This window comes from Micropterus dolomieu, linkage group LG06 (assembly GCF_021292245.1).
Source record: "Micropterus dolomieu isolate WLL.071019.BEF.003 ecotype Adirondacks linkage group LG06, ASM2129224v1, whole genome shotgun sequence".
NCBI classification, from domain to species: Eukaryota; Metazoa; Chordata; class Actinopteri; order Centrarchiformes; family Centrarchidae; genus Micropterus; species Micropterus dolomieu.
The window spans coordinates 9,211,463-9,231,690 of record NC_060155.1 but is presented as its reverse complement, the minus strand read 5'-3'; the positions used below and the strand labels follow the sequence as shown (position 1 = coordinate 9,231,690).

Genomic DNA, 20,228 nt, shown 5'->3' with positions numbered 1-20,228 from the left:
CAAGTGTGATGCAATAAGAGGAACTGGGTCTGCCTTTTCTGTTAAACTGTGGCAGCAAATTAATGGGCTTTTTTTCTGGCTTCGCAAACTTGGCCTCATTTCAGGTCATATGCAGTAATGTAAATCCTGATACGGCAGCAGATGTCAAAAAAAAAGGGTGGTGCATAAAAAGAATTGTTAGTGGGCATTCCATATCAGCACATTTTCAGGCACTCTCACTATATGCAAGAAAGAAAACCAATTAAAAGTTTATTGCTGGAAGTAAAAAAATCAGTTTTAGGCACAGTTTTATCCTTGTTATAAAAACATTATCAAACAATTAAGTAGTTGTGTTAGTATCTAATTTGTGAGAAATCTATATCTAATTTGGGTTCTGCTTGTACTAGTAATATTGCAAGAACACGGACAGTCCAAGTGAACATGCTCCAGTGACCTGTATTCAGCTTCTACTGGGCAGCTTTAGCACCAGGCTTATTAGAAGCTCTCATCTTTAATCTTTGGGGCCTCAGATCTGTAGCCTGGCCTGACACTCTCTAACAAGGTAGATTTAGTAAGGAGTGACAAGACTGAACCTGGTCAGAAGTCACTAATCGTTCCACCTTGTACCTTTTCAATCTGATCCAGGTCAGGCATACACTGCTTATTTATCAAGTGGACTGTTACTGTGATCAAAGAGCACCTCACTGATTTTTTTTTTCTTTTGTTGCAAGGTTGAATCCTAGCTAATGCATCATCGTCTGGCCTCATTGTCACCCAGCTGCATGTTTAAGGGGGGATTAAGGATTATTTATTATGGTGAAAAAATTGCTTTCTGTACTTTGGAAGGTTAAAAGCTCATGCATCACTGTCAAAGATTGTAGGGACACGGGAACAACTTCATTCCAACTTCTGTGTTACTTTCTAAGCAGCTGCAGCTATTGTGAGGAACAAAATTCTGTACTAATCAAGGTGACAAACTCTGAATACAACTTTCATGTCCTTCATGTTGAAAGAGAATACATGAAGTCATACATGACAACAAAGGCCTTTTGTGTTTTCATATCATGCTCATGTCTAGCATGTCTCGCATCTGTTGGTATTTGATGGCATCTTGCCCTGCAAACTGCCTTTGCAATATTTACATTATCCTTATTTCATATACAGATTACCACCTTTAAGAAATTAAATCACATCACATTGTACCAGAAATTAAATCAGATCAAATCTAATTGTACCTGAACGAAGCTGTTTAATGCGCCCATTGCTGTTGCTGATGTCCACAGGAAGCATGTCCTTGAACCAGGAGATCTCTGGGTCTGGGTTTCCGCTGGCGGCACACAGCATAGTGGCAGTTCTGGTCCTTTCAACCACCTTCAGCTGGGGACCCATATCGATGGTGGGGAAGCCATGGGGGATCTGGTTCTCTGAAAATGTGCAAAGGAAGATTTTTACTATATCCGCATACACACACTAAGTAAGAAATTGATTTCCCTGCCCGATGACAATTAGCCTTTCTCGCTAACTTTCATATTTTCAGAAATGTTATTAACATGCAATGTCCCTGTCAAATAAAGTAATACACTAACCAAAAACAAAACATAAGAAAAAACAACAAGAGGAAAAACGTGTTCAAAAACATTCTGACAGAGCAGGCTCTCAATTGCTGTGAGAGGCGCTGAGTATATCAGAGCTGTTGAGCGGGCAAGGACAGAGAAGTGGATGAAAAAGAGCAAATACACTTCAGGTGCTACAGGTCGAACAGTAATCAGAACACAGACACACGCATGCGCGCACAAATGAGTGTAAGAGAGTGTATGAATATATACTGGGGAACAGTTGATCTGGTATGATTTGGATTTCAAATTAAGTAGATCCTGCCTGTGATTGATTATCATAGCAGGCTTATTACCCAGCACGGGGAGTCTCAGGTTTAGACAGAGGAAGGATAGTTGCAATCTGCCTTTGGGCACCCATGCATAAATGAGCCGCCTTAGGCTTAGCAAGCCAAACAAACCTATTTGAATAATCCAACTCATCATAATGAATGTAACAGCATATCAATGACAACACACAAAGTATAATCCTTAAAACAGAATTTAGGGATTCTAAGGTGAAAGGTTGTTGTTCTCTGAAATATATACTGTAGCGAGATTCATCCTCTGCATTTAACCCATCCCTGAAGGGAGCAGTGGGCAGCCAATGTACAGCGCCTGGGGACCAACTCCAGATTGAAATGCAGTGTCTGGTCAAATGGCACTGACTGGAGAACCTACCTAACATGTTTTTGATGCTGGGGGAAAACGGAGCACCTGCTAGAAACCCACACATACACGGGGAGAACATGCAAACTCCACACAGAAAGGCCTGGACGACAGGGGTTCAAACCCGGGACCTGTTTGCTGTGAGGCCACAGTGCTATCCACTAGGCCACCGCACTGCCCAATGCCGAGGATGAATCTCGCTACATGTATGTGTATGTGACAAATAAAATAAGTACCTTTTATATACTGACATCATATCATAAGACTATCCAAATATAAACAACAAATAGTCCAAGGCTATCTGAGGCTCATATTTGCCATATGGGATTTCAAAAATTATCAGGAAGAGGTCCATCACAGCATAAAGTATCTACCATTGACATTTAACACTTACAAAATGTGTTTCTATTGTGGAAAAGTTACAGTCTAGTCATGAGTGTAAACAGCTACTTGTCTATATTTTTTTAGCTTGAAATTGACAGTCACCACTCAGCACCCACTCCTGTGCTGCCTCACTCTGTAATGACAAGTTGTGTCATTGTGTACCATCAGCCAGGTGTTTTCAACCATACAAAGGTAAGCAAGCTAGGAGGCAATTATTTACCTCTTAGTTCTCTCTGATATTCAGACTAAACAATATAATATCCCACTATGTTGGGGACATTTGATGGTGGCAAAACAGTAACATTATTATCTTAAAAAACAAATTATTTACGTGCTTTGTAATGGTTTTGCATTCCACATTTGGTCTCTTTTAATGAAATATAAAGTTGCATTGGTACTGACTATAATGACGGCCCCACTCAAAATATTAGTGCATATCGACTTTCTTACGCTTGAATTTATAACGAGGACCTATGTTTTGATTTCATTCTGATTGCCTCTAAGATTACATCACCAAGAAAGCTGTCTAACTTAAGAGTGGGATGAAAGGACGAGAAGAGAGAAGGGACGCAATGAATAGCATTTTCTCAATTCCCTGCCCTCACTTGGCTTGTCTGAGTCAAAATCCATATGTAAACTTATATGGCTGGAGCATGAATAGATGCATGGCTGTTGTACTTTGTTATGTTCCCCAGCAGAGCAGTTGTTCCTCATTTCACCCTTGTGTTTGGCCTGTGGCCCGGATCGTCTCATATTCAGATGTAGTTGACAGATCTCTGCATGGCCTCTTATCTTTGTGGCGAGGCTTACTTCCTGTCTACCGATATAGGATTTGTTTTCAGACATCCCAACTGAAATCATGATACCTCTACAAAACAGACAACTACAGCACAATGAAATAATACTGCACAATTTGTCATTGTATGAATAATGGTAACAGTAGCTCCCTATGCTCCTCTGTGGTTCGCTCTCTCTAACCTTCAAAGTGAAAGAGAAGGGAAAAGGTAGGAAATGTTTTTTAAATGCTTAGTGGCCAAGGATGAGCAAAACAATAGATTTCTCTGCTATTCTCCTTTTAAGGTACGATGTGGGGAATCCATTAAATTATACTTAACCTAGAGGGAGCTGAACTCAAGTCTCACCTACTTGCAGTTCACTTAGAACATATTTATAATGGCCACAGATCACCTGAGAGTAGGTCCATTTGTGGCTGCTGACATGGACCCAATTTTCTCATGTATGCATTCACCGGGGTTTGAGGCACAGTTGGTTTGGGTTCAGGTGGTTGTGTTCAGGGACAGTAGGCTGTGTTTGGGGACCACACACTAGAACTAATTAAATGTTATGCATTTCTATGCAGCGATGGAGCAACACTATTCCATAATCTGGATTTTATATACAATTTTTTTATATACATATATTTAACCAGTTCATTTTAGTTAAACTATCTGTTTTATTTCTCAGGAGTAATCTTTATACTCCTAAAATGTAAAAAGAAAAGCCATATCTTGGCACACTTTATGCCAGTCAAATGATGAAAATGAAGAACAAGAACAAAATCATGTGAATATAGATTTCAGAGGTATAGTACATTTAAGTCTAACTACCAGTCTTCTGCTGATTCCCAATGTTCGTACAAGACAACAACAACACATGGTAAGGTCCCACACATCACTCCATCTCTCAGCCATAAAATGGTGTAGCTTCCCTCTAGGTCTAGTATAAAGGTGGTAGTATGGTAGAAACCAATTGATTCAATGAGGCATGATACTGTCCTGGCAATCACACCTAGCCCGTTACCCTAGGGGTTGTACAGAAGAGCACCGCGAAGTCTGTTATACCATATTGTTATATTATATGTTGAGGTGAATAGTTCCATTTCCTTCAAGATTTACCTGCAGCAGTCACTGGGTTTGTGACATACAGTTGTCCACAGAAAGAAGTGTCTAGCCTTACCAGGGGGAACAGGCTATTTATGCTATAGGTCGTTGTGGATCTATGCCTTTAATTGAGGAAACTGGAATATTCGCATGGGGTACTTTCCACCAAACCCTCTTGTATTGCTGCCTATATAATATTTATGATTAAGATTATTGGCAAATGTTCCTGGGCTGTGAAAAATGCTAACCACTGGTAAAACAGTTTGAAAGACCCCAAAGGAGTTATTACACGAGTCAGTGGCTCTGTCATATCAGGAAGCACAAACAGAGAATATTTTAAAAAGGCAAATAGCTGCTGCAAAGCTTATACGTGAATCTATCCCTACTTCTGCTTAATGTTTGTATTAAATGCGAATTGTTATTACCACTGGTGGAACGTTTTTTTTTCACTGTATGTCTGATTAGTGGAGAGTGCACTGTGGCTTCACTTGCAGTGTCAATTCTAACATGGGAAATTGCTGAATGGAAGGCCGTTTGTACAGTAAATGTTATACATATGTAGGAGGCAGAGCCTTTTTCAGCTTCATGTATTATTTCCATACAAGAAAATCCAAGGTTAGTTATTCTTAGGGTAGCGTAGCCAGGAATAAATACAGAAAAGCAGTTGTTTTTCTTCAGCTAAGTTTATCAGCCAATTTAACTGTTTTCGTGAAAGCCTGAAGGTCAAAGAAACTTCACAAGGCCTGTTCAAAGCTTGATGTTACATGCAAAGATAATAAATGTCTGTAATGTAAAGATTTGAACTGGATTTGTTTTTAGTTTTTCCCCTTAAGAGAAAGGCTAAAGCTTCACTTAGTTTGCTGCTTTTCCAACTGTATGTCCCAATATGCCATGGTGTTCTCTGCAGATGGCTGACTGGAGATGATTGAGTCTTTGACATGCAGGCCCCTCACATTTTAACACCCTGCCTGAGGAGTCTAGGCTTGCAGAATCACTGTGATTTGTCTCTTAAAAATCCATTCTTCTATGTGCTTACACAATGTCAAATTGTTTGATATTTCTTTAATCCCGAATAACTTTTATAGAGATAATTAAGCTGGTTAACCTTAAAACATCCATAAGGAACAAATTAATTATTTTAATTTGGTTGTATGTAATGTAAAAATGATCAGTATGAAAAGATGAAATTTCTTGGATAGTTGAAAAACCACTCAGCCCACATCTAACATAGCTTTCTAAAGTTGTCTATGTCCTTGGCTTTTGGTAAAAAAAGAATAATTGAAAGTTCTCTCTTTACACATACTTATCAAAGATCTTGTCGAGCTGATGGTAACATTTGAACTCTGTCTGTCTATTCCTACTACTGCAACTCCTGCGGCTGGCCTTGTCTGCCAACTTGTCATCCTGGGAAGACAAAGACATGCCTTTGTTCAGTCCTCTTTAACTTCAAGGGAAAAGAAAGGGGATGGGGAAATTTGGGGAGAATCCAATGAAATAGTGCAGGCAATGCAGGTTGATGATTGTCAAGATAGAGGGCCTTTTTAATAAAAAAGCCTTCTTGTGAGTGTAATTCATCAAAAAATGCTCCGCTTGTCTGTCTAGTTCAGGCAGAAAAATACGGGTAAGGGCGAAAATCCTGCAATATTGTCACGTAGGCGCTCCATTACTAAGATGAACAGTGGTGAAACAAAAAATGAAACAGTGTTATGTGTGACACTTGTAACTAACAAACTGGTAAACACTGAAAAAGGGTGGTGCATAAAATTTTTTTAACAATCTCAAATGATGCATGCTGCATGCAAACTGTAGTACTGCTTTCATTTGAAAACCAATTCTGTGAGACAGTTTTTTTTACAACTCAAAGTAGTAGAAACACCCTGGATTTGCAAATGAGTAAGGCCATAGGCCATGCCAGAAAGGTGTCAGACATAAAGATAGGTACGCATGAACTGGTTCCTCCATGACATGAAAAATAAGGCCCATTGTTCTCTTAACAGCCGTTTATCACGCACAGTGTCATACTGCTATATGAGAAGCTTAGCAGATGAACTTGGTGGTAACAGTGGTTATAGCAGTATGTTAGAAAAGAGAGGGGAGAAGGAGAAGACCTAATGAGATTTTGTGGCTGTACTACTCGATTAGGAAAGCAGTGGGGGCCTTGACTATACACAAAAAACATTGGGAAACATTGGCAAAATCATTTGTAAAGACAAGAGGCTAATATGGTAATTAGTGAAATTAAGAAAACCTGATACAGTAATCATAAAATTTGTGTCAAGGAGGCGTGCCTCTGCTGTAACAGCTGAAGGCTGGTGAGGTAAGATTTAGATGAGAGAAGTGAGAGGAAAATAGTAAAAAGGAGAGGGGAAAGGAGGAGAAGAGGAGGGGGCAGGGGAGGGGTGCATGCCAACCTCCTGCCAGCTCCAATTACCAGTGTGAGCGGAGCGTGGCAGCTAGGGCGATGGGTCTAATCAGAGCCCTGCTGAAAGAGACCCGTCCCTGTCCTCCTGTCCCACTGGGAGGCTGCTGGAGCTCAATCCCACACTAACGTCAGCCAGCGTTTTTTCCCCTCAACCCAAACACACTCATCTCAATGGGGGAAAACCCTCCAGACACCCCAGTTCCCTCATAACAGGGGAGCCCTGACACAGTGGCACAAGATACAATAGCTCCTGCCTCATTTCCATTTCAGTATGACCTAGTATTTCCTTCCTTCTTATACTCAAGTGCAGATAGAGGTGAATCACGTGCTGCTATGAGTGTTTAAAGTTAGAGTTACAACAGAGTAAGGCCCCTTCAGAGAGAACATGCAGTCATGAAACATATATCTAGGAATATTTATGAGAAAACATTGCTACAACATGAACAGGAGTTGTGTGCATGCTTGCAAGCTGCCCACAACATCTTGCTTCATTCTATATCAATAGGTTAATCCAATTCAGCATCAATGTGCCATCAAAAATGAAGGCGATAGAATGAGCCTTTCTTAAATTCTTTAGCTTATACACCTGAGCTGATCTCATTTCAAGCAAGAAATAAAAGGCCTTATGATCTCCATGTGTGCTTGTTGCCGAGTGATGGATGAGAACAATTAAAGGGGATGTCTCCTTTGACAGTGCAAACCAAAGGACCTCAGTGGCAGCAACACAGCCACTTCCCTCATGAAATATTACTGCTCTAAAATCTACCACTTTAAACATACATCAGGGCACTGTCTTTATACTGTAGGTAAAAAAAAGGTTTATGCGCTTCTAGACAATATACTGGCCATTTTGGTATTTCATTTGCCTGTGTCTGTGTGTTAAGATGTGTAGCGCTGAGCTCTTAATTGATGGCTAAATGTTTGAAAGATCTTTCAATCTACAGTATTTTGTCAGATATGAAAACTACAAAGTCTCAGTGTTTCCTATGTTGAACCACTTTTAATTATTCTGCTTTCTGTTAGTCCAACCTGTGTGGGGAAACTAAATATAGTGCAACGAGTGTTGTCTACGTCTCAACTGGTCTTGAGTCAGTCTGGCACTGAAAAGCAGACAAGCTGTCTGCAGAAACAAAGCGCACGGCCTGCGGCTGTTTCTAGCCAAGAACATCGTCAAGACAGACATTTGCATCTGCCTGAGACAAGGAAGTGTGTGAAAGGTGTCAGCGGCAGCAGGAGGTGCAAACAGAAAAGCTAACATGAGTTCAACTGAAAGAGCTCTATGAATAGTTAGATAGCTGATGTTGTGTAAAACATTCAGCAAGGTTTCTTGGAAAATGTTTAACTGCAAAGGATTTATGAGTAATGGCACAGTGGTGCAGTGGTTAGCACTATCGCTTCATAGCAAGACGTTTCTGGGTTTAAACCTTCTGTGTAGTTACATGCCTGTGTGGGTTTCCTCTGGTTTTCTCCCACAGTCCAAAGACAGACAGGTTAACTGGTGACTCTAAATGTCAGCTGGGATCAGCTCCATACTCCAAAGACCCTCAAGGGTAGCCAGTGGCTAAAAATCTGGGGGCAACAGCATTTCCACCTATGTAACTATACATTGTTACAGCTGCTTATTAATATTTCAGTCAACTTTCACCTTGCATGTGTTTGATAGGTATGGTAGCACTTCCAGGTGTTTTTCCCCCCTGAAACCTTGTGACATTCAGATCGCAACTAATAGGCCTCAAAGAAAGGCAGACAGACCCGACTGGTATTCATGTAACTGCCTCAGCTCTTTTGACTTGCAAAACATCGCAGGGCAAGGAGTTTTCTCACATGTTCTGCCATGAAGGGCATGTGAGCAGGACCCTCCTGCTCTTCAGAGAATTACTATTTGGCAGATCTCTCACTGCAGAGGTCTCCTCAGCAGGGATGACGTGGCACACCCCAACATCAAAGACCCGGAGAGGGGGCCATTGATGTAATACTGTTGTAATGACAAATGAAAATGGTGAAAATCTACATGGAAATGGAGGCATATGTACAATGAAATCTGTATTGAAATAAGTCTGAACATCTTGTCAAACCTGTCTGGCACGTTGTCCCTGGTGTTACGGCGGTTGCTATGGAGATAGTAGTGTATCAAACAAACAGTGCTCAGAACATATGAACTTCTGCACGCCCAGTCACACTTGCATGCAACGGACCATCACAAAAACACAGTCATAACAATAACACTGTTAATGCTGTATTTGATACACCGTGCTACATGCTAGCGGCCGTATCGCTGCGCTGTTATTCTGCTGTTTATCTAAGTGTACTTGGAGTAAAAAAACTGTAATGCATGCCATGACCTTTGAAATAATACACTTTTTTGTCTGGCTGAGCAGAACATTTGGCCTTACTTCCTCGCCTACAGGCAGATAATCAATAACAGTCATCTAATTCCCCACCACCTCCTTCCTTTCCTTCCTTCCCTTACTCTTTTATCATTTCCCTTTCTTCACTTTCCTATTTATCTCTACTTCTCCCTTTTTCTCCTATCTGATATCATACTTCCACTGTCGTCAGTATGATCTACGGCCCTGCCAGATGCCCTGTGCCTGTTATTTATGAAGCAGCTCACCGGTTAGTACATAACCATGGCCTCTGACCATTACAGCAACCCAAGGGTGGTCTTCTGAATTCACATGGTTATGCTGACAGAGTCACCTTGTGGGACAAGCACTGCTGCACAGAATCACATCCTCCATTAACTACGCTATATGAGTAGCACAGCTGTAGGCTTTCATTTTGAGATTACAGCTCTACTTCTTGCCTTGTGGTCCTACCAACAGGAGGAGGAGACCCTTGAGATTATAGTATTATGGAGTACACGGTTTGTGGTTTACTACTCATTTTAATGTAACTGCCTCTAAGATGGAAAAACCTGAGGGCTCATGGTAAATTTCTGTGGTAATAGGATGTGGCTAATAAGACAGGCTATTCCTCCAGGTGTCTCGGGAAAAAAGAACAAGGACAGAACCAAAAATCAGGAAGCGTGACAGTTAATGAAATTGGCCTACAAAAGGAAGCAGAGCGGCGTTTTGCAAATAAATGAATTAATTGATCCTCTCCATAACTCAAATTAATCATCGGCAGAGCTTTATTGTGACATGTTTAGTGTAATTACGGCAGATAGGGATGGCTTTTATGAGTTCTGAGAAAGGCAGTGGATGTAGTGGAATGTGGCAGGTTCTGTTAATTAAATCCTCACTGACTGGGCTCTTGTGACAGCCTTTACTTATTCTCTCTGTCAGAGATAATGAATAATATACAGAGTCTGTGAGTCAATCTTGACTGCCTTAACTTTGTAGTGGTTTGCATAAGTGATGGGTGTTGAAAAACATCACATTGTGGCATAACCTACAGTATTAAATGCTCACCTCGAAAAAAGCAAATGCAATAATTTTATCAATGCTGATCAACGCCATGACCTTTGACAACAAATTGCTCAATGGCTGGTATGATTATGTTGTTACAGTGAATTAGCTTGCAGCTGTGAATGTTTTTAGTCGTGATTAGATCCATATCATCACACTTACAGTAGAGCCAAATCTGATTCTACTACCTATAACAACACCAAAAGTACCACTGACCATTTTTATGTACATTTTCTGTAGTGATTACAGAAAAAGTGGTTAGAACCTCACCACAGGAGAAAGACCTGCTTTCCCCAACAGTCACAGTCCATAATTGGTCCTTCCTTACAAATAATAAAAGTAAGCGCTCCTAACTATTTGGTGTGAATGTACCCTAACACTGTGAGTGGTAAGCAGAGCAGACCTGAATCTGAGCCTGCTTGCTCCGTCAACCTTCGCCTGCAAAACAAGTTAAAAATATTGATGCAGATGTAATGCATGCAAAATCAACAGTGCCTTTGACAGCTGTAAGCAGACCGATCAACTACAACCTTGAAAAACACAGCTTAGCAGCTTAGAGAAAATGGGACTATGCCTCTTAAACATGAGAAAAATGTCAAGCTTAAGGCCGAGCTATAAGGCTGATAGTGAGTCAAGCCGTTCTCCCCTGCCTTCTATGGCCCAGTGGGTAAGCCAAGAGGGCTTGGTGTGTAAATGTGTGTGGAAAAGGGGTCAGGGTGAAAGGACTCCCATTAGCCAGCTCATTGAGTGTAGGTATTAGAACCCCCCCTGACATGTAGCAGGCCTATCCATCCATAGCCAGTCAGGGCCTGGGGAGCCGTTGACTCACTGGCCTACAGAGCTTTAATGTGGACCTTGCTCTTAACCTGCAGGGATACAGGCCCAGGGCCTCATTATTAACAAATGAAAGGAATGTCAGATTTTTAATTTCTTTTGCCCTGGCACAGTGTTTTGTTTTAACTGTTTTCATACAGAAATATTAATGTAATATGATGAATAAAATGCAATATAATACAAGTCTGGCAATAGTTATAATATATCACGTTGAGATTGTACCAATTATGTGTTAACTTGCTCATTTTTGAGGGAGTGTGTGAAATAAATGAGGGAGGGTAAAACATTAGAAACACTTTTGAAAATGAATGCAATTCAACACAACACCGCCAACAACTGTGGCCTAAAAATGGCCATAGAGGTAAATCACTTTGCACGGCTTTCATATAAGATTGTTAATTGTTTTCAGTTGTACAGGGATTTCTATTTTTCTGGTGTGTGGTCTGTGATAGTGTGTTGTCAAATCATTGTTTTTGCATGACTCAGAGACAGACAAACGCAGGCAGCTTTCACCGCCTGATCGACATCAAAACGTTTGGATGAAATCATCCCCATTCAACCAACCTATACAGCGTGTAGGTTAATAATATGAAGTAAATCTGGAAAATCAAAAGTCATTTTACTTTTAGGTCTACACAATGTTAATAAACCACACGTAACTCAAAGACAAAAGTAGTGCCTCTATAGCAAGATCAGGTTTAACACAGTTTGTTTCTCTGAAAAAACTCATCTCTTATATTGAGGTCTGTGCATTTTCAAATATAAATTCTGCTTGTACCATCTGTTTAGCAAATTCTATTAGTCATTTAAGCCCAGAAGAGCAGAAGAACAATTTATATTGTTATGGTTTTCCTGTGTCATGGAGAGGAAATTAAATGTAACAGACCTCTTTATTAACAACTGGTGAATTAGAAAAATGCAGATTGGGGCAGGTTGACCCTTGGCTGAGCATAAAACACTTTTAACTAAAGTAAGCAGAACAGCATGAAGAAGTGAACAAATTGATTTGATTCAAAATTACACTGTAGATGTCTGCAGGGCTCAGACTGCTCAGGTGTAAGTAAGGGTTTGACTTGCATTTGACCCTTCAAATATCAATTTGATTCAGGCGCACATTTGTGAGTGACAGTTTCACCCTGTGTGTTTATATTCAGGGAGACGGCTTATAGTCTGGAAAAATAATACTGGATCACATTTAGACGCCTGACTCTCTCTCCCTGTTGGCCTCTTGTCTGGTTTAGAGTAAAACACAACACTCCAATAAAAAACACCTGGGCTCAAATAATCAGGAGCAAGTGCATACAAATTTAGGGAATAACACAAAATGAGTCTATTCCAGGCAAAAAGGCAAAAAACAAGACCCCTTACCTTGCATAACAATCTAATGGGGAAAGCAGTATGTCACTACTACACGCATGGTGAAACACTATTGATAATCACATCGGTCACGCTCTCACAAACAAGTCTCCGGTTAAATCTGTAATTGAATAATGAAAGCCTGTTGCAGCTGTTTGTGGCAGATATTTAATAGCAGATGTCAATTCACGGATATCCCTGTCTGTTCCTGACAACATGCAGATATTATTATTAACGGATGTGCATGTCTTGTCACATCTCCAATACCTTCTGAAGCCCAGAGACAACATCCAGACGGTGAATTCAATATGTCCTGACAATCAACGGTGGTCATAACTTCAAGTTTAAACACTGTCAGGCTACAGCTCCACTCTCAATAAATGTATGACAGCAGCCAGAAGCAACAATGATTAACTGTACAATCTATGTGATATGGACTGTGGACACATTAATACCTATGCAATACTATGCAATCCAGTACAAGAGTGCTGCAATATGTACTACCACTGGGGAGCTAATAAAGATAAAGAAGAGGTGATGATTCAACTTGTGAAATTTGTTATGGCTGTAGTTTGTGGTGTTGCGTTGGATAACATGAGATGTTCTTATTTTTCCCCCACTGTGATCTTCAAACATAAGCAGTATTTGTTGCAGGACTGTTACTCTACATGTTTTACTATTATTGTGTCCACCTTGTGCAGAAAAAAAATTAACTAGACATTATTTGTCGATGCTTTGCAAGAGGAATGGTTTCAATGCCTTCCCCCAAACGACTGGAGTTGACATCAGCATCATCAATATATCACATGATACTTGAGGGAAGAATTTCATCTACATTTATTTTGTCATTTTCTTTTTCCTACTTCTTGTGCTTAGAATTTGAGCAAATGTTTCTTTGTTGTCTTTGGAAGAAAGCGGAAGGCTCTGACACGTTAAGACCTTTGAAAAACCTCTGCCCCACTTAAAAACTTCTTTGAAAAATCTCTGCCCCACTTAAAATAAGATGAATACGTCCCAGCATTAGCCTTTCCTTAACACTTTTCAGGATGTGGAATTTTTCCCAAAGTGGTTGAAGTTATGGGATAAATTAGAGAAATATAAATCCGCTCTTGAGTCATTAGGACAGGCTGCAGATGTGTTTTGAGGTTTTAATACCAAATTACATGCTTTCAACCATTTAGAAAGTGGTGGGAAGCAGCCAAAGCTGAAATGATCAAGTGACTTTAAGAGGACTGGTCTAATTCACCACCTGTGCTAAGAAAAACAAAAAGACTTCAATGCAGGAATCCCCATACAATTAAAGGTTTGACTCTTTCGGTTCTTCCATATTCTATCAACAACTTTTTATGTAATTATTGTTATTTATACTCATTGACCCTTCTTTCTCTCTTTCTTTCTCTCTTTTCCTCCTCTCTCTCCCTCCCCTGAGGCCACAGACATGATCAGTACTGATGGCGCAGACATACCAGACATCACAGTCTTTACAGAATCACTTACTTGCCAAAAGCACGGAGCAATTGATGGAATGACAGATGATAAAATGTTGCCTCAAAGCAAGAATGACTCCATCCAGATGCCCAAATATAATATGAAAAATCGTATATAAAATATATAATATCATCATCAAATAAATGTCACAGGGCAGATCAATTAACCAAAGTCTGTTTGACTAGTAAGTGAAAAATCCAAATTGTATGTGAATCGTATGGCATTCATCCTACATTTTTTAAGATAACCTTTAAAAGGATATATATTTTTTTGGAAATCTGCTTCCCATTTGATTCTCCTTTGTTATGATAATTCATTGATTACATACAGAAAGACTAGAGCAGAGAGTCACAGACAACAAGCTAGTAGGTATTCTTAAAGAGATGGGTCTGGCTCAAGGACACTTCAGCAAGGTGGCTTCTGCTGGTTAAAGCCATAAGCATAGAACAAATGCTTGAACAAATTCTTGATTGGTTGAAGAGAGAAGAATATCCGGCAGCATCAGTGCTGGGCCAAGGTTGAAAACAGGTGTGTCTTTGTGGCCTTTTTAATTCCCTGTGCATTTTGGTTTGGTAATTGGGTAATAACTACAATATAGGTGCTACAGCCCTGACCAAACCTAAAAAACAATCTGTTCCTCTTACAATGCCCGAGTCCTTGGAAGTAAGGATGTGAGGATGCAGATTGGGTGGCCAGGAGGGTGATTCCACCCTGCCATATTGTGTGAGTCCTTGGGAGAAGCATGCATAGACAGATGCAGTTTGTATCTGTCAGGCTGGATATGATCTACGATGCTGGGCCTCCAGCCAGCAGATGGTGGGAGAAATTAAATCTGTGACACAGACCGTCACAATGGAGTGTGTGTTTATGTGAGGAATGTTGTCCTTGAATTGTTTTTTGTGTGTGCATGTTGTGACAGCCCTGCCTTATAACGGAAGCTAAACCTGTTCTAATTAAAGGGAACCCAGACCTTCACACCCTGCATCATTTTCATCAATAACCTACAGTATGTGATGTTAAACACGAACTGGCCACTCACTTCCTTCTGCAACATGAGGGAACAGCTATTAAAACAGCAGCATGTACATTACAGACACCCACAACCATTCAAAAAGAGAATCAGAGAGTGAAAAAGTAATGTGGGGGAATAGCAGTTACACAACAGACCTTATTTTGGTCATTGTGGATGATTTGAATAGCACGAAGGAAAGGAGAGGATTAAGTTGTCGGAGGAGCGGGGCTCTGTATTAAATCATTCCGATATAGCTTCTGTATGTATTTATCTTGCCTGGGAAGAAGCGCAATGCGATTTCTATGCTGTTTATCCAGTCAGGTTTGTTGTCCGCACTTGCCTGGCTCCTGAGATATTTATTACTGGCATTGTGTTGCAATAATTTTTTGCCTGCACCAGGGACTATAATGCACGCCAGGCAAATAAAGGCCTTCTCTTACTTGTGAGACCATAATTTGTTTACTGCCACCAAACACAGGACCACTACAGTCACAGTAACTCTGTATTTTCCAATGTGTGCCCAAAACTGATGTGTTTTTAACACTGTTGTATAATTCTGTCCTCTTTTCCAATCAAGAAATCACAGAGGGATAAAATGGATGAAAATGGACATGTCAAACGTCAAACTTTGGAGTGATACAACCACTTGCCTTATCACTCCAAAGTTTGATGTTTGACGTGTTTTCACCAACCAAGGGACTATTTTTTCTCCACTAGAGAAGTTTTGAATCCTCGCATATCTCTCACTTGACCTTTCCAAAAAGTACATTTTGTTCTCGACATTACATGTTCAAAATCAAGTTGCCAGGGAACTTCAAAAAAGGTCTGCAGCTGGTCTGAAGGAGTACATTTCTAATTCACGCTCTGACAGCACAGGATTCCAGTAATGATGGTGCTTTTGATCTGGTACCATTAGATAACATTCCTCCTTTCTAGAGACAGGTCTGCCGTCTCCCAAGGGACAAGAGAATGTTCACCAGCACAGCAGAAAAGTCACAGAATATACCTGCTCATATATACCTATCTTCTTGAGTCACAGGGAGCTCTGCAGATTTCAGTTTGACATTTTTTTATGTTTGTTTTAGTTTTCTATAAAAATACAGTGGGTGAGTGCAAGCACATAGTGTTAAGATTTGATAGGATATTTGATTCACAACCACAATCACTTTGGCTGGAGTAAAGGTTCAGCTTGTTTTAGAAATACAGAAGTAATGCAGAACAAACAGTATTGTGAGCCATTTCATTCTCACGCCACAAAAGGAAATAAAAACAGAATTAATGTTTGTACAGTGTTTTTTTCTTCGATATGTAATCTCCAATTTGATGTTAGAATTAAATGTCCATACGATGATTTGTTTTTAATAGGAAGGTCTGCATTATTATTTCTAAGTCACAAGGCTTGGTCACTGTAGGCCTTTCCCAGGACTTGTGAATGTTGCAATTCCCTGGTTGCTGTGAGAAGGCAATTAAAACCATGTACCTTTTCATCAGAATTTGGCTTTGGTTTTGGAGAATACCGGTCAGCTTCCAAGTTGTAAAAAAAAAAAAAAAAAACAGTCACTCTATTTGTTCCACCATACCGCCTCATCAGTTTTATCATCACCCTTAGTTCATGACATGGTTTTGACACCACCTTAGTCATTTCTTGATCTGATTCATTGCATCTTACATTTTACATGCTCATCAAATGTTAACAGCGATGAAAATATGAAATATTGCCTTGACACGGAGAAGTGGCAGCACACTGCATTTAAGACTGATGTTGTGAGCTGAGATGTCTTTTCTGGCCGGCAGTAGTTTATTTTCATACATCACCGAGACAAGCACCATTTACCTGAACATTTACTGAAGCAGTTCAATTCAAGAGGGGCGCTCAAGGTCAAAACATTGGCATCGTTACCCAAGTAATGAGTCATTGTTCCCACTGGTCATCTCTCTATACTACCCTGCAACGTCATACCACCACCACACTGTCCACTATATTTACACAGAGAGAGATACAGAGATAAAAGAGTAGATAAGTGATAGAGTAGGAAGTGAAAGAATGACGGCAACAATATTTCTCAATCACACTTCCCCCTCTGGTATCAGCATCGTCTGCATCATTATTTATCCATACAGGTCAGACCTGCACACAGCTCACTGACTCTCACTCTCTCTTACACACACACACACGCAGTCTAGGCGAGGACTGATTTGAAAAGTAATTTTGCGTGTAGACCATTATTAAAAAAATCGCAGTAAGAAAAAGATGAATATAGCGGAGGCTCCTCAGATTTTACTTAGGACACTGTGACAACTATAAAGAAACAACTCTGTTCTTTTCATTCTCATGCTGGATGTGTGTGTGTGTGTGTGTGTGTGAGAGACAGAGAGAGAAAGACACACACACAAACACACAATGAGAAGTGGCATAGCTGACTTTGGGCCTGTATGTAAGTCTCAGTGGTGTGACCTCTCGGGCGGGGGCGTGAGAACTGCCACGAACAAAGAGCAGGGCTGTTACAGCGTGACAGAATTACAGAGTGACTCGAGACTCATGACTGCAAAAGTGCTAAAGCCCGACTCGGCTTTGGAGTGAAAACATGCCTTCGCAAAACTCCACAGGTGGGCGGCAGGCTAAACTATCCAGTCACAACCACAACTCCGATCTCCCCAACCTGCTCAGGTTAAGAAAAAAACAGGACTATTGGTCAACACCAGATATAACGACGTTTGTTGACACACCTCCAAGAAGAGGTTCAGTATGACATGTGTATCAATTTCTATACAGCCTGAATTTTTATGCAAAGTTGGATAACATCATTATTTGACAGCTTTTGTCTAAGTCACATTGGATCAGAAAATAAAGTAATTGCCAGTAAAGTCAACTTAAAATATAAATAAGTGTAAAGAATCATTGCATAAATCATTATTTTGACACTTGCATTTCTATGCAAAAAGGAAATCCCTTTAAAGGGAATTGTTGATGTCCCCTGGTGTTACATAAAAAGTTGGCAGTACTGACACAAAATGAATGTGGACCTATTAAATTAGGCCACAAATCACAAGCAAGTAATCCAGACAGTAATTCATTTTTGCACCTTGGTATTTTCCTCCATACACTACAGCCTTCCTTTCTGCACACTGAAAGCACGTGTAAAGCCGCACAGATATGACCATGGCCATAATCCATATTTTGCAGGATTGGTATAACAAAATAAAGAGCCAGTATATAAAATAATCATAATTAATGCTCGACCTTCCTTTGCTCTGTTAAAAGCTATAATCCAGATCGACTTAGTGGTATAATGACTTTACCACTCTCACTGCCTCTCTGGATGGGAGTGCTCAATGTATTATGACAACTTTATGTAGATGGAAAGTCACATGAACTTTAAGTCATGCAGGGAGTGTGTGACTTTTCTTTTGGAATGCAAAAACAGGACGTTTTTGTAACCTTTATTTATTCCGGGAAGGCTGACTGAGACATGACATTGTTTTTAAGCAATGCTCAGCTTAATTTCCCTTTACACATTCACACCCAGAACAGCTTCAGTCCTTTTTTAATGGTCACTGAGCAGCGTTACTGGTTCTGTGCCTTGCTCAAGGGCACCACAATGTAGGTTACAGAAACTCAGCAGGTCTCTAAGTCACTTTCTACAGATTTTATCAATTGACTCAAAACAAGCAACATTTGATGACGTGACACCTTCTTCTCAAACCTTGAGGCTACCACTGCCCCATTAAGGAGGAGGATCATTAGTCTCCGTCTGTTTGGTGTTGCCCCAGTGTTTTCTTGTGTAGTGCTGTTGATATGAACTTGATGTATCGCTTGGCTAAGAACAATAGTCTAAAAATAGAGCCAAGCTGACAACATGAGTGTGTGCGTGTTTGTACTAATGTGTTTGCGTCAGTGAATATGCATGAATGTGTGTATGGTTGTACGTTTGTGTGCATGTCTGCATGTATCAACAAGGCTTGTCCAGCGCATCCTCAGGGTTCTGGGCGAGCAGAGAGAAGGAGTTATTTTGATTAAATATGATGTGTCGTTGTGTTCTCTACCAGTCTGTGTGATTGTACTTGCAAGTCTTCTTGAAAAAACAAAAGAAACAAAAACAAATGCTGACAGACTAGTTGAAAGGTTATCGTAACAAATGGACCACTTATTTAAGAAGTAGATTCCCTTATAACATTCAAAGATTTTCCTTAGTTTGCAATTTATGCTAATAAATCAAATCAGTAAGTCAACTAGGTTGAATTAAATATAATGTAAACTACAGTATATGTGTAACGGATGAATATCATTACAACAATTACAATTATTAACATTTAGAGTGAAATCTGTATGAAGAAATATGAACAATAACGGGTAGAAACACTCAAAAACAATTTCAGAGCAACAAGCCCGTACAGTATATCAGTTTATACATTTATCATTACCAGTTTTGGCAGAAATTGCTTACTTTCAGCAAAAACAAAACCTCTTGGCAACGTCCTATTACTGTCCTAGTTTGGAAATAAATATCTGTCTCTTTCACCTTGCTAAATGTGCAATGAAGTTGCTTCACCAGCCACTTGTTTACTTTGGCTGTCTGCCATTTCACTCTGGACAGGTAGCGTAGAACTGGCTTGCTTGAGCTTGTAGGCTGATCATCTGTCCATAGTTGTTGTTTTTTGTTTTTTTTATCAACCTACGCTGTTTTGGTTTGACCCAAACAATGAGCTTAAACTGGCTCACCTCTGCTTAGAGGTGCAGACTCAGGTGTTGATTTTGGGTAGTTTTTATACTATCATAAAGAATATTTCTTAATGCAGCTTTACATAGGTGTATTTTATGAAAAAGAAATAGTCGGCATTGTAAAAGTGTAACTGTTCAATTCATTGTGACTTTAACAATTTTATAATAACTGTACTTTCCCATGTGGTCAAAGGTCTGGTTCCCATCCCATGCTGAAAATGTATGCAGTGAATGTGTACTAGTAACGCATATAGATAAAAGCATCCATCATATAGCATGTGTCTGATACTTGACTCTGGGGTTGGCAGCTATAACACTAAGCACAGGATCACAGAGAGAAGACGACTTCATGCAAAGTACGTCTACTGGTGAGAACAGTTGCTCACTGTTGAGTAAGACTGTCTGCCTTTCTATTCTACTAACAGAGGGTATCCGTGCTCGGTGTCCTATTTTGCCCCCCCCCCCCCCCCCCCCCCCCCCCC

At 40.1% G+C, this 20,228-nt stretch overlaps 1 protein-coding gene across 6 annotated transcripts in view; it reads right to left on the bottom strand.

Moving 5' to 3' along the window:
- The window catches only part of LOC123972869 (receptor-type tyrosine-protein phosphatase F), a 166,445-nt gene that overhangs the window by 71,859 nt on the left and 74,358 nt on the right, over positions 1-20,228 (bottom strand). For all 6 annotated transcript variants that reach the window (XM_046052594.1, XM_046052595.1, XM_046052593.1 and 3 more), the window contains exon 5: positions 1,215-1,403. In XM_046052594.1, the coding sequence (XP_045908550.1) occupies positions 1,215-1,403 (189 nt within the window). The remainder of the gene's footprint in view (positions 1-1,214; positions 1,404-20,228) is intronic.